The sequence below is a fragment of the Vombatus ursinus genome, unplaced genomic scaffold (assembly GCF_900497805.2).
Source record: "Vombatus ursinus unplaced genomic scaffold, bare-nosed wombat genome assembly UNPS02014781.1, whole genome shotgun sequence".
In the NCBI taxonomy this organism is placed as follows: Eukaryota; Metazoa; Chordata; class Mammalia; order Diprotodontia; family Vombatidae; genus Vombatus; species Vombatus ursinus.
This window is the reverse complement of record NW_020954559.1, coordinates 11,233,073-11,248,770: the sequence shown is the minus strand read 5'-3', so window position 1 is coordinate 11,248,770 and position 15,698 is coordinate 11,233,073. Positions and strand designations below refer to the sequence as shown.

The following is a 15,698-nucleotide window of genomic DNA, read 5'->3' as shown; positions in this document are numbered from 1 at the left end:
ATCTTGCATGAGATTGCAAAGTTACTGAAAGTGTTAAAAAGGGCAATAGCATGACATGCAAAAATGAAATGATTCCTACCACCAACCAGAAGTTAAAAATAATTTCAGGCTCTGAAACAGTCACACAGGAAGCCCACATGAAATTATTTTTCAATCGCCTTGCTATGTAAGCTGGTGAAGACTGAGGAATGCTGTAGAAACAACACTTGTCAATGATGCCTTCTACTGTATAAAAATGATCCTTTCTTAAAAGAAGGCTTTTGGCAGGGTCCAACTTAAGAAGAGAATCCTATGTAAGGACGGGATCATTTTCAACCAGGCCTAATGACCAAGGCACTGGAAGAATTGGGTGGAAAGAAAGTATAAAAGTATAAGGACAGAAAACATAGTCCTTATAGCTCTGAATAAGCCAGCCTGCATAAAAAAAGGAAATCACAAATTCTGAACTGCCAATATTCCAGAATTAGCTAAAATGAAAACTGGGGAGTAAACATAGGGTAGTTAATTTAAGCCCCAAATTTGAAGTTCAGTTTTCTACCATGATCCTGTTGTTCTTACATTAACCCTTTTGAATGGCAGCAGGACCTCACCTCTTTGTAACAGAGAGCAGCTGAAGGCCGTAGAGGAGGTGCAGGTCGCAGGCAGCTCAGGCTCCAAGGTTTGGGAGTTTTAGGAGGCTCCAGAGGTCCCCAATTAATTGTGGTGTGTGGAGTCCCATGATGTGAAGGGTGTGGGAGCGTGTGGTATGCAGGAGTCAGTGGCACTGGCTTGCTGTCTGAATGTTTGCTGGATGGTGTGATTGGATGGGAAGGAAGCTGCCAAGTGTACAAAAGTTTAAGAAAAGAGAAGAAACAACTTATGAGACTATTTAGCACTAAAATGTAAAGATTTTAATAAAAAAAGTTGAATTAAAGCTTAAAGCTCTCCATTTAAATAATTCAAGAATTAATTGATTTTATTAACAATTAATAGAGACGGAATTTTTAAAAAAGATTTCAAGCTTCTTGAGGACAAGTACTATCCTGGTTTTGATCTCTGTATATCAAGGATGTAATTAATGTGTGACTTAAACACAGCAATCAAGTAAAAAGTTACTCGAATTTGTTGTTTTAAAAAGCACTACTGTTACCAGAGACTGTCAGGTTCACTACCTTAACCCAGTATCAACCAGAGTGTTCAACCCCCGGCTCTGCTGTAGAGTTTAAAGGACTCAATACTTTGTTCAAGGTCACACCTTTATTAGCACAGCTTATGAATCACAGAATGCTAGAGCTGGAGGGAACTGTGGAGATCATCTAGCCCTATCCCTCCTTTTCACAGTTCAGGGAAGTTAAGAGACTCAGGGCAATCCTCAGTAGAGAACACAGACCCTTCTAAAGAGATCATAATCTTTTTTTCTTTTTGCATAGAATTACATTCTTTGGGAGACCTTCATTTCCATTGTTACAAAAAGCAAGATAAGATCTTACAACAAGGTGAGTTCAAAACCACCTGCATGCGCTGAATAAAATGGTTGTGCTAATTCATTCGTCTTCAAAGTCAGGTATCAATTACTAGCTCATGACATCTATACCACTATCTGTGTTAGTTCCTGGAAATGTAAGCTTTATTCAAAACTGTTACTTAAAGCCTACTTCCTAACAGGTACAGTGTTGAAAATAAGGAATTATATTTCTGAATAATGACTAATGAGGGGAAACTAATTAGGCTAATATTGAAGTATGAACAACGAACATTCAAAAATAGCCATGACAGCAAGAGTTACTTCAACAAAAAGAATGTTCTGACTGGCCACACAAAGTCATGAGTACAAGGGCAAATAAAAAAGACTAGTATTTGAAAAGGAGTTATAAAGAGATTCCTCCTCTCTCCAAGCATTAAGAAATTCAGTGGCAAGTAAGACTACCTTTTATTTAACTTAAAGCAAAACTCCAACCATCACAGAGTCTCTAAAGTCATTTAAAAGATATCAAAGCATAATAACTATGAAAAAAATTACTAATATAAATGTAAGTGAGCCACTGGAAAGCAAAGTAATTCACAATAGCTTTCCACCAGGGGGAAAAAAATGGTATTTTTCAACCTGAGTAGGTCACCTAAAAGAGGTGAATTTTACAGTGTCCAGAGCATCCATGAAATCATTCTATGAGAACAGAGGGAGTAAAGAATACAAAAGTCAAAAACTCTGTGGAAAATATTATGTTTATAGTAATTCAGAAGTTCTAAGTTGTCTATTGCTGCCTTTGCTCAAGCTACTCCCTCAGCCTGGTATGTCCTTCCATGTCATCTCTATCAGTCGAAATCCTACACCTCACTCCAAGGGCTGGCTCATACAGGACCTCTTCAATTAAAGTTTTCCTAATATTCCCATTCAGAAATAACCAGTTCCTCTCTGCACATGCACATACGCAGGACTTTATTTTAATTCATCTCTTATAAAATTTACCTTGTTCTAGTATGTATCATAGTGATTTGTATACAAATTCCTTTTTCTTACTGGACTGTAATATTCTAGGGGCAACGGACTTTCTTATTCATCCTTCCATGCCCCTCAGCGGCTGGAACCACTTAATAAATGCCTAATGACTAACTTGCCATTGAATGAACAAAGGGAAGGAAGGACCATTTGCTCCTACCAAGGTCTAGGCTGAAATGCAATTTGCTATAACCATTTTTCAGGTTTAGTAGCAGGCCATTATTGAGGACTGTGAGTTAGAATGAGCCTTTATTTTCTATTTTAAAACATCCCAACACTAAAACAAGAAATTCTATTTCAAAGAGTAATGGGAGATGTCTCTTTAGTACGTTTTAAAAGATGGAGCAGTTAGGATGGCAGAGCCATTCAAGTCAGAATGTTAGCTACAGCAAATGAGCAGTAACTTTATCCTCCAAATTTCTGACAGAAATAAGGAGCATAACAATAAGCCAGCATAATGAAATTGCTATAAGTTGTTACAATGTGATGGTCTTTCTTTGGCAACCAGTTTTAGATTCAGAGTAAAGGGAAGAAACAGAGATTCACACGAAAAAATCCTAATGACAATGCAATAAAGTCTACACATTGTAAATGGCGTAAAAAAAATCACAGTTGATTTCAGATCACAGTTAAAAATGGAGATAACAGCACCCACCTCAAAGGGTTGGTGTGAGGATAAAATGAGTTAATATTTGTAAAGCACTTTTCAAACCTTAGTGTGTTATATAAGTGCTAGCTATAATCTCCAAAAGACTTCCCCATTCCTTTAAGATTAAAGATGAAAAAATGACCTATGCTAAAATATAAATGTGAAATAAAATTTAAGTGAGGAGAAAATGAAAATCCTGAAACTTTATTGTTTACCTATTCTAAAATAACACGAGATTCTAACAACCTGAGGTTTGTTATTTTGGGTTTTTTGTTTTTTCAAATGAAAGAGCAAATGAAAAAGTAGTCTCACATACAGAAGAATAAAAATACATTTAGATAAAATAAATCATCTGATTTCCTCCCCACATAGAGATGTCCTCATTAAAAAAAAATGTACTGTGAAATATATTTACATAAGCACTTCTAAAAGTGATCTTTTGACTGGTGGCTTTTTAAAACACCTTCATGGTAGTTTAAATTTTGTGAGTGTGTGTGTGTGTGTGTGTGTGTGTGTGTGTGTGTGTGTGTTTTGTAAGAGGTAGATGTCTTTCTAAGAAAGGCTGCTCCCTAACCGAGTTTTACTGTACCATACATCTTTGCCCATGAATGGATCATGTGACTGTCTCACAAGACTGATGAATGGTTCAAACTGCCAAAATAGTACTTGAAGCAAATCTGTGCAGAGAAATAAATATGGAAGTTAAGCCATCTGATTCTTGTTACTGGAGACACAGATACCACAATGCTGAATGGTATATAACTCAATCAAAATCCTAATCTTGTTTGAAATGAGGGAAATGCACACATCAGAATGAATCCTTACAGTATGAGATGGCACAGAATGAGGCTTAATAGTAGGATTTCCAATAGTTGTGACTTTAGTTTGCTTCTGTAGATGATCCACCCATTCATGAAGATCCTGCTGGTTGTTGCATGATACTAATATCCGCTCAATCATGCTTCCTGGAGCCAGAAAGAAAATAAGAGTTTGACACGGGAAAAGTAGATCTCTCACACAGATACATTTTGCCCTACTCACATTTTAACTTCTAAAAATAACATGAGTAAACCAATTAAGTAATAATGTTAAATTTCCTCATCCAGATGAAAACCAGTATTGACAAAAAGTTTGTTTACATCACCTGCTATTTCAAATGCATTTTTGTGGTTTTCACTGTCTTCCAGCTTTGTGATTGTCGTGCCTGTCATGGGTAGCTTTCCCTAGAAAGGACACAGCAAAAGAATTAGTTCTTTAAGAGCACAGGAAGTGCTGTTATGTTAGTTTACTGTCGATCAGTCCTGTGCATTCATCTATGCCTCTGTATTCAGGACTCTTGGTTAGAAGCTCCATGCACTGATGCAGGCAGGAGAGCTGCCTGAGGCACTGAGAAGTGATGTGACACATTCGTGGTCACATACTATGTGTCAGAGCAAGATTTCAACTGAGGTCTTCCTGATTACAGGGACTGGTTTGTAGGCAGTAAAGCACACTGTATGTTTTATGAATAAATATAAAATAAGTATGTTAAGAAATACCATATTAATACCCCATTGTTGATCAAGATAACTTTTTCCATTATGCCACATGTATGCACACACCCACATAAAAATGTTTTCAAAAAGAAAGCATAATTTTATAATCATCTAATGTTCTCACAGATGTACAAAGAGTTTTGCCAGGCCATGGTCAAGCAGAATAAAAATAAGCCTATTTTGCACTTCGAGGACTGTATTTCAAAGAGATCATACAAATGGGAAAAGGACCCATGTGTACAAAAATACTTATAGCAGCTCTTTTTGTAGTGGCAAAGAATTGGAAATTGAGAGGATGCCCATCAATTGAGGAATGGCTAACCAAGCTGTGATATATGAATGTAATGGAATACTACTGTGCTATAAGAAATGAGCAGCCGGACTATAGAAAAACCTGGGAAGACTTGCATGGTCTGATGGTGAGTGAAGTGAGCAGAACCAGGAGAACACTGTACATATTAACAGCCACGTTGTGTGATGACTAATACTGATAGGCAGCAATACAAGGCCTCATGATGGAAAATGCTATCCACATCCAAAGAAATAACTATGGAGTTTGAATGCAGATCAAAGTATACTATTTGCTCTTTTTTTTTTCTTCTCTGGTGTTTTGTTTCCTCTTTCTGGTGGTTCTTCCTATTGGTTCTAACTCTTACTTACAACATTACTAGTGTGAAACTGTTTAATAGGAATGTAAATGTATATCTTATATCAGATTGTGTGCCGTCTTGGAGAGGGAGGTGGGTAGGGAGAGGGAGAAAAATTTAAAACTCAAAAGCTTATGGAAGTGATTGCTGATAAAGCAAAATAAATTAATTAAAAAAATAAGCCTATTTTAAAGGCTCTGAAAAAATGGAAGGGAAAAAAAATTACACAAGATTAGAAAAACAAGAGCAGGTGACAGGGTTTTTTTTTTATGTGTTTTGTGAAAGGGAAGACTCAAAGTTCAATCTCACAAGACCATCTGCCACAAGTTAATCTGGAGGATATTCCGAAGGTGATCATAAATATAAAGTGAACTGTCAGGGCAAGAGTGGGAGAAAGAACTGGTTATATGCAGAACAACATAGATTTTGGACTCTGACAGAACCTCTAAGGCCACTCAGTCCAACCCCCTTATTTTACAGATAAGGAAACTTTAGAGTGGTCTTAATCAAAAAGAAAGCACCTAGGTGGTGCAGCGGATAGAGCACCAGCCCTGGATTCAGGAGGACTTGAGTTCAAATTCGGCCTCATTCTCATAATACTTACTAGCTGTGTGACCCTGGGCAAGTCACTTAACCCCATTGCCTAGCCAAAAACAAAACAAAGCAAAAAACAAAAACAAACAAAAAAAAAAAACCAAGATCTTCTTCAAAGAAGATTAGCAGTGAAGGGAGACTGGCAGCTGGATGAGTCAGAAAAGCTGGGGGAAAGTTTTCTGTTTTGGGTTGTTTTTGTTTGTTTGGTTGGTTGGGGAGACCTGAAAATCAAGTATAGAAAAAGGGCAAAGAGTCAGTGATGAGGGAAAGATTTAAAATGTGTAAGGAAAAAGAACAGTTGCAGGAGCAGGGTCCCAGGGAAGATGGAGGGAAGGAAGGGGAAAGTACAAGAGGAATCTCGATACAAATTATACTAGATAATTTCAATGGTCCCTTCGACTTTGTGATTCTCTGAGAGACCAAGAATTCTGGTAATAATGAAAACCAAGGGTAGAACCAAAGAAATAGGAGGAAAAATAGGGAAGGGAAAACATAAGGTAGAAATTAATATTAGCTAAGAAGACAGGAAAATGGATGATTAGAGCATGAATTAATATTCTAAAAGAAAGAATAATGGCTACATGTAAGTGTGTGTTTAGGTTGGGGGAGGGAACCTGAGACCTCGAGGCCACATGTGGCCCGCCAGGTCCTCAAGTGTAGCCCTTTGACTGGACAAAGTTTAATCAAAGATTCAAAGGGCTGAACGTTCCCCACCCCTAGTTTAGGCAAAAGATAATGGTATTATATTATAAAGATGCTTGATTATATGAAAAAATGTCAAAATTCAAGACAAGGTCACAAGGGTTAAAAGACTCATAAAAGACTCATAAAAACACCAAAGTCTCAGATAATCATTTAGCTCAATTGCACAAAGCAGAAATCACTTCTAAAGCATCCCTGACAGTCACCTACATAGCCTCTGTTTAAATATACTCAGTGAGAAAGAATGCATTCCCTCATGGAGCAACCATTCTACCATTAGACAACTTTAATTGACAGGAAGCTTTACAGAAAATCTGAAAAATGTAGTGAATCTTTAAAAAAAATATTTTTTGACATTTGTGTATATCATATGTCCTTCCTAGGCCATCACTCCCACCCCTGTTTTCATATAAAAGATGAAAATGGGAAGCAGAGATAACTGTATTATTGAGAAACCAATGAAGAAAACATCCTAAATGATAGTAGTAAAAGAGTAGTGAATATTATTCACCATTTATTTAATATCTACAATAGGCAAATGTGCTGTTCTACAAATACAGGACTGTCAAAACAGTAGGGGCCATGACAATTCATTGGAACAGAAAACTACAGCTGGATTACAACTGTAGCTTGGATAGTTCAGTAAATGATAGAATCTCAAGATTAAGATCTCTACTTCGCTCTTCTGCTCTGTCTTTACTCACACTATTTCCTTTACCTTGAATGGCCTCCTTACTCATTTTTATTTATCCAACTCTAACCCTCCTTCGATGCCCAGATGATGGGGCACCTCTTCTACAAAACCTTCCTTGAGAACTCTGTCCCACAATGATGTCTCATTTTTCTGAATTCTGACAGCATTTACTGTTGAGGCTGCACATTTTGGCATTTAATAGTACAAAGTTTTATATGGTATCCTAATTGTTTCATGCAAATCAGTCTAGTCCCTGTGACCCAATGGTAAAAAAACTTGCCATACCACTTCCCTTTTAGATTAACCATGGATAGATGCTAACACAGTCCCTGACGAAATGAATATTCAATCTTTAACATAATAGATGAGGTGATGGTGCTAAATATTTATGAGACAGAAATGTGCAAATCAAATGGGCAAAAAGGCATCAATTTAGACAGAATTACAAGATAAATGATAGGCAAGAAAATCAAAGCAGACTTCAGGAAGCAGCAGAAATCTGTTTCATAATCTCTCCTATAAGTGGTCATCTAGCCATTTTTCAAAGACTCCAATAAATACAATACACCTCCAACTAGCATCAAATTACCACTGAAAATTCCATAAAATATATCATTTTATTAAAAGTAACCAGTAAAGTGCCATGAATACAGCAAACACTTAATAAATGCTCGTTAGACTGGACTGCATTTCTATTCTGTTGTACAATTCATCTAGGGTAAAGAAAATCAGTCATTAATTCCCACTGCAAAACCAAAACCAAAACCATTGTCCAGACTTTTATAAACCTAATAGCACATGCTTGCCTTCACTTACAAGTCAGTGCTGATAAGAGTAGAAAACAACCTGAGCACTGGGCCCATGGTAATGAAATTCATTTACATCTCCCACAGCACCTGGCAGAGTCTGTTTCCTATCAGAGAGCTTTCCTGCACCATCCCCATTTTTTCATATCAAGCCTTCTAATTTCAAGCTTTTTTCTGCCTCTTTCTTCCTTTTACCTAGAACAGCTTCTGTATTGTACATTTTTGGTAACTCCCACACTGGAGTGCCTATTTTAGTGTCATGCATCAAGTCAGCATTCAAAACACAGACAGGAGAAAGTAAAAATACAGGAAGGTATATCGGAAAATAGCTTTAGAAAAGTGTAGCTGATGAACAAATAATTATAATTATATAATTAAAAAAAGAACATAGAAAATTAAGACAAAGGCTATTCTTTTGGGGAATTTATAAATCACAGCAGGAATACCTGTAAGAAGATGTCAATGAAGAAAGACTACTGTACTATCTTTCAAAATGCAGGAGAGATAAACAAGGGATATAATAGAAGAGAGTCTTAATAAATTTGTACTTCAAGAAGTTAACTTTTGGGAAAGAATAAAGCAGAAAAAAATGAAGACTAAACAGAGAAATCACATTAAAAATTCTAGTTTTCTCCCTTACAAAAGGTCTTAAGGTATTTTATAAATATCAACCCATTAATCTTTTGAAGGGTAGTAAGGTAGACAAATCAGTGTTACTAATCTAATTTACAGGTGTAAAAAAAAGAAAAAGAAAAAGAAAATGCTGGAAAAAGTTGGAAATAGAACTTGTAACTTCATTTCTTTGATAAAACTTGAAAAGAATATTAAAATTATATAATTACTAAAAGACATCAATGAGGGAAGAATTAAAGAAATTGAAGGAAGAGAGCTAGGGTGTGTTGAATAATACACATGGATGGTATAAGAGGTGGGGTTCATGAAAATGGGAAGAAAAAAAGTGGTGAACATCAGACATAAATAATACAGCAATTATCTATTCCCTTCTCCAGCCATCTGGTCCAAATTTGAGAAAACAAAAATACGTCTCACCCAGAGCAGCCAAAATTGGTGATACAAACTCCAAGGACTAAAGCTCATGTGAGCTTCTAAAGGACAGCCCCCTCAAACTTCTTTCCAAGGGCCTATTTATTTTTACTTCACAAACAATCCTAATAAGCACATCTGTCTGGTTTCCAAACTCACAATACAGCAACAGCATATTAAAAGTCAAGAGGGTCTACTACAGGAAGGCACACTAACAGTACCAAGGATTGACAGGTGACAAGGCAAGAATCAAAATAATTAAAAAACAGACACCCAAACTCAAAAGAACAGTCTGCGGCTCCTTCGCAAATAGATCAATCAGTTCTACAAGCCTCAAAAGTCTGTAGAAGTGCCAGTACACTAAAGCATGGCATAATAATCCTGATTACACCAAGTTGCTGAGAAAGGATAGACTGTATAAAGCACAATGGTTTGAAGATAAGAACATAACCATTTTGGTGAAATTATTCTAACATACTTAGAGATCAAAGAATTTAGAGTTACAAGGGTCCTTAGAAATCATCTAAGTTCAATCTTTTTTTTTTTTTTTTTTTGGTGAGGCAACTGGGGTTAAGTGACTTGCCCGGAGTCACACAGCTAGTGAGTGTTATGTGTCTGGAGGCTGGATTTGAACTCAGGTCCTCCTGACTCCAGGGCCAGTGTTCTACCCACCGTGCCACCTAGCTGCCCCCCAATCCCTTCATTTTACAGATAAGGAAATCAAGGTTCAGATATTAATTGCCTTGCCCAAGGTCACAAATGTAACAGGTAGCAGAACCAGGATTTCAATGTTGGTCTGGTTACCATCCGAGTTTAACATCCCAACACCTCACTGAACCATTGACAGCCTCCTAATTGGTCTCCTGCTTCTGTCTCTCCCCTCTCCAGCCTTCCTGCCCATAACTGGCAAACTGATCTTCCTAAAACACAGGTCTGATGAAGTCATTCCCAGAATGAGATGCTTTCATGGTACCTTGTGGCCTTGAGAACAGAACACAAACTCTTCGGTTTGGTTTGTGAAGTCTTTCATAATTTGGCTCCAGCCTATCTTCCCACACTGATTTCATATCACTCCTCTTCACATAAGCTATGTTCCAGAAAAACGGGTCTATCTGCTATCGTCCAAGCCCAGTATTCAATCTCTCACTGCTCTGCCCCTTTATTAAACTGTCATCCCCCATGCCTAGAATTCTGTCCCTTGGTACCTCTGCCTCTTTGCATTCCCACCTCCCCTGAAGGCACAGTTCAAGTACCACCTCTTACATTAGGTCCTTCCTGATCCCCTCGGTTGTTAGTGTTTCCCTCCACTCCACAAAATTACTTTGTATTTATTTTAAACATATTTGTAATGATTTATCTTTGTATATGCTCTTTTCCCTTAGTAGAATGAGAGCTCCTCAAAGGCAGAGCCCTTCATTTTGTATCCCCAATGGTTAAAACCACGCCATACATATATAGATATCTACTTGAAAGGCCCAGACTGAATTCTGATTCCAAATCCAGGGTTCTTTCCATTATACCACACTGTCTCTATTTAAAGGGGTAAAAAAAAATAAAAAAGTTAGCTTTCCAGAAAAACTCATTCCTAAAGATTCTGGATTGCCAAAGTTGCATTGTAGTTGCTAATCGAAGTGGTCTTAGAGATTTAATGGCAGGTATTATCTGGCAAACTTGATACATCCCCATTTAGCTTAGGTTTTGGATCCAACCAATGAAGAATGTACTACACATTGCTCAACCACCCACTGAAGAACTAGGGGAAAAAATGAGAGAAGAAGAGAAATAACAATGATGACATGTGAAAAATATTCATTCTCTCACAAAAGGAAAGATTTTGGATAAATATATGTGTGGGGAAAAAAAAGCAAAGAACTGAGTACATATTGCTGGAATATGTCCAATGCTAAAAATAAAAAAATGGCAACAAAAATGTTAAATAAAAGGAGACAGTTAGACTAAGTGTCCTCTGAGATTCCTTCCAGCTCTATATTTAAGACCTTATGTTCTATATTCCCTTGAAACCTAGACATGGCTACGGGCACATAAATTAACATATACATATATGTTCTAGTTTTGAATAGAAACTGATCTTTAAAAATGGTCAGAAAAAAATTAGAGCTAAAGAATATTTTAGAAATTGTTTACATATTTATGGAAGGGGAAACTTAAGGCTCATAGAGTTTAAGAGATTTTCTTAAGGTCATATAGCTAACTAATTAATGTCAAAGCAGGGAGTAAAAACCAGAGAGCTGATTCAACAGGAACCATTTTTAACCAAACACAACCTTTGACTAGAACTTTTAGCACGACAGAAGATTAAAAAATTGGTAATTAAGTACTCCCAACTGTGAATATTACATATTTTTAGGCCAAGTCAAAATCCATCCTAACTTTTAAAGGCTTATCCATTTGCTGTTCAGTCATGTTTCTCTACTTCAATTCAGACAGGAATATTTACCTATGTTTATCCAGGGGCAAATAGACATTAAAATCCCTGGACCTCGAATCTGTAGCTAGATCATGTATTAGTGATGGTCTTTAGGGAAGGACTACATGTCCCTTCTAACTCTAAGAGTCTATGATTCCCCTGCTATGACAGTAAGCGCGATGTTAAACCCAGCTCTCTTTCTATAGTAAAAACTCATGTAAATGAACATAATTATACAGCTGTTTCCCTAGAGTTTCATGTCACATGTTCAATCAATCAATTAACAATTAGGAAACACCTACTATGTGCCAGGCACTACGCAGAGGATACAAAGAAAAACAACAAAAGTCCCTACCATCAAGAAGCTCACATTGTATTGGGGGAAACAACATGGATACATATAAGTATACATAAAACTCTGTATATAAGAAGTGGGGGGGGCAGCTAGGTGGCGCAGTGGACAGAGCTTTGGCCTTGGAGTCAGGAGGATCTGAGTTCAAATCTGGCCTCGGACACCTGTCACTTATTAACTGTGTGACTCTAGGCAAGTCGCTTAACCTTAATTACCTCACCAAAAAACCCCCTCTCCACCCACAAAAAAAGTGGACCTCTGATTCTCTTGGTAAGGGGAAGCTCAGGTAAAGAAATTCCTTCTAACAGTAGAGGCTTGTATCTTCTTTGCAACTTATAGTTTTAGTGAGTTACTTCAGAAAACTAAAGAGCTAAGTGATTTGCCCAGGGGTCATATAGCCAGTCAGTCCCAGAAGTGGAATTAGAACCCAAGTCTTTCTGGCTTCAATAATCAGAAGATAATAGGATCTCAGCAATACAATGATCCAAGACATGATGGCAAATGCTACCCACATCCAGAAAAAGAAACAGGGAGTTTAAATGCAGGTCAAAGCAAAATATTTTCACTTTGGGGTTTTTGTTTTGTTTTGTTTTCTCTTTCTCATGGTTTTTCCTTTTTGTTGTGATTCTTTTCTCACCATATGACTAATACAGAAATACGATTAATATGATTGTACATGTATAACCTATATCAGATTGCTTGCTGTCTTAGGGAGGAAGAAAAATTTGGAACTCAAAATCTTATAAAAGAGAATGTTGAAAACTATCTTTACATGTAATTTGAAGAAAATAAAATACTACCAAGCAGAGGAAAAAAAGAAAAAGGAAGAAAGAAAGCAAACCAGTTGTTTTGTTTGTTTGTTTTGCTTTTTGGTGAGGCAATCAAGGTTAAGTGACTTGCCCAGGACAGACAACTATTAAGTGTCAAGTGTCCGAGGCCAGATTTGAACTCAGGTCCTCCTGACTCCAAGGCCAGAGCTCTATCCCACTGCAAGAGCTCTATCCCACTGTGCCACCCAGCTGCCCTGCAGTTTGTTTTTTTTTTAAAGCTTATAGGATCATAGATTTAGAGCTAGAAGGGATCTGAAAGACCATCAAGTATGACCCTCTCAATTTATAGATAAGGAAACTCAGGCTCAGTGAGATTAAGTGACTTGCCCATGGTCACAAAGTTAATAAATGTCTGAATTATGTTTTGAACCTAGATCTTCCTGAATCCCAGTCCAAGCCTCTACTTGTTACATCATACAGCTTCTTGAGTATAAAAAGGAGAGGAAAAATAAACGTGGGAGAAAGGGAGATACTAGCACATAAGGAAAACAGAAAATACCTTCCATAAAAAAGGGGCACTGGAGATGAATTCTTAAGGAAGTTAGGCACTTTATGAGGCAAAGGTAAGGGGAGCATATTCCAGACACAGACAACACCCTGCACACCCTGCTATCCAGCAAAACTGGCCCACTTGGTAGATAGCAGTTTCATAAATGTTTGGGGAACTGAAATATTTCAAAATGATAACATATTTACAAAGCTGTTGATTTTCACTTTTAGGAGGAACAACTGACTCCTAAATAAAAAAACTGAGATATATAGGTTACTTGTATTTTTTCAAAAAGGAGTTGTCATTATACAGTAAAAACAACACAATTTCAAATTGTGAATAATGGAAAATCATATTATATTTTAATGAAATGAACATCAAGAAAAGCCAAATCAGGCAACTATTATTGAAGGTCTGCCTGGTTACTGGCCTGGTCCTAAACAATGAAAGGAAAAGTTACTAGCATCTTTAACTGGAGAGAAACAGAGGAAAGAATCTAAGAAGAAGCATCTATATGAGAACAAAAGAGAAAAAAGATACCCTATAAACAGACTGAAAATTAATGCAGCTACTACCTTCTGCCAATTCACCATTTTCTCCCTTAATTCTCCATCAATTCAAGGAGATCAATGAAAAGGTTATAAATTGGAAAACAAAAACAAAAACAAAAACTGTCATTCACCAGGCTAGCCAAATATTTGTTTTGGTTTGGAATCAATGTGCAACACTTTTTGAAGTTCACAATTTTTATCTATTTCATTCTACTTATTTCTTTTTTTTTGGGGGGGGGGGGGGTGGGCGAGGCTATTGGGGTTAAGTGACTTGCCCAGAGTCACATAGCTAGTAAGTGTTATATGTCTGAGGCCAGATTTGAACTTCAGTCCTCCTGACTCCAGGGCTGATGCTACATGTACTGCACCATCTAGGTGGCCTCTCACTCTGCTTATAATTAACACTTCACGTGTATATACAGAAACACTTGAAAATAAGAGTACATCTCAGTACAAAAAGAGGAACTTAACGTGCATCTACATTTGCACACTACACAGAAGTCATGCTTAGCTACCATATGCATACATACTGCACAGAATTTTTTAAAAGTCTGAAGACAACTGGCAAGGTTCCAATTAACAGTAGACTTTGTTCAAAACATCTGCTTTACCTGATAGATAAAACCGCTCATCCTAGGGCTGGCAGACAACATTAACAAAATGTTAGGGAAGAGTAGAAGATATCTTTCATTCTTTTCCTTAAAAAACAAACACAAATAATTACAAAATATACACATATACATGCTGTAAATTGTAAAACATTTATTCTTACTCCAAGCATCATCAAAAATCATATGCTATGATATTTTTCACCAAAATGTGCCCATTAACTTTAGCTAAGTTAAATGAGACCAAAGTAAAGATAGTAGATTCTGCTTTTTTTGCTGGTGAGTCATTTAAGTCATGTCTGACTCTTCATGACCTTATTTCAGGGTTTTCTTGGTAAAGATATTGGAATGGTTTGCCATTTCCTTCTCATTTTACAGATGAGGAACTCAGGCAAACAAGGTTAAGTGACATGCCCAAGGTCACAGAGCTAGCAAGTGACGCTGGATTTGAACTCTTAGAAAGAAGTCTTCCCGATTCCCAGCCCAGTGTCTATTTACTGCACTACATAGCACTGCAGTTTTGTATTTGATTAAAAGAGCACTTTAATCTACATAGTTAAGGAATACATGTTTAAATTTCTTAATATTATAAAAATATAACGTACATGATTTAAATTACATTTGGTTCATATGTATCTGATATGGTACTTTAAAAGGATATTCTATCATTGTTTTCAGCTTTAGATTTAACATAATCATAAATCTCAAGAAACTTAAGTTCTGTTTTCTTGAGTGAGAGGACAGGATCCAGCTCCCTGGTAGATTCTAAAGATGGATAAGGGCCATATATTTAGAACAAAATATTATTTTTTAAAAAACTGAATTACAAGTTAGTCCTAGTACACTTCCAATGTGGACTAAAAAGATACTATATTATCTTAAAGCTCTATAATTCTATTTTCGTGTGCTTCATTAAGCTGAACTAATTTGTTTGATAAGCTTGAAAACCTTCCATGTTACTTTTAACAACTTTGCTTCAGTAGTTTTACAGAAGTCAAAGCCTGTGATGAAAGACAAATTCAAAAAACTCATGGAAGTACAAACACCAAGATCATGACATAAGGTGCTATCTGAAACCCTTGTATTATTTCCACTAGTCACTGAACAGGAAAAAAAAAAAGTATGAAATTTTTTAAAAAGCTGTAACACGAAAGGGAGCCTGTAATTCAGCATGAAACAGTAAATACCATTAATTATCAAAGCATTAAAATGTCACTGACCACTGATAATTGACATATCTTTCTAGTTTATTAATGAAAAGGAAAATATATTATACATATAACAACTTAATT

The 15,698-nt window shown here is 36.6% G+C and overlaps 1 protein-coding gene across 4 annotated transcripts in view; it reads right to left on the bottom strand.

The window, feature by feature from the left end:
• Window positions 1-15,698, bottom strand: part of LOC114046192 (rho guanine nucleotide exchange factor 7) — a 317,431-nt gene that overhangs the window by 36,756 nt on the left and 264,977 nt on the right. For 3 of the 4 annotated variants that reach the window (XM_027866435.1, XM_027866438.1, XM_027866437.1), the window contains 4 exons: window positions 14,410-14,496; window positions 4,270-4,348; window positions 3,951-4,090; window positions 591-815 (listed from right to left, as the gene is read on the bottom strand). In XM_027866435.1, the coding sequence (XP_027722236.1) occupies window positions 591-815; window positions 3,951-4,090; window positions 4,270-4,348; window positions 14,410-14,496 (531 nt within the window). The remainder of the gene's footprint in view (window positions 1-590; window positions 816-3,950; window positions 4,091-4,269; window positions 4,349-14,409; window positions 14,497-15,698) is intronic. The other variant, XM_027866436.1, reaches the window with a different exon arrangement.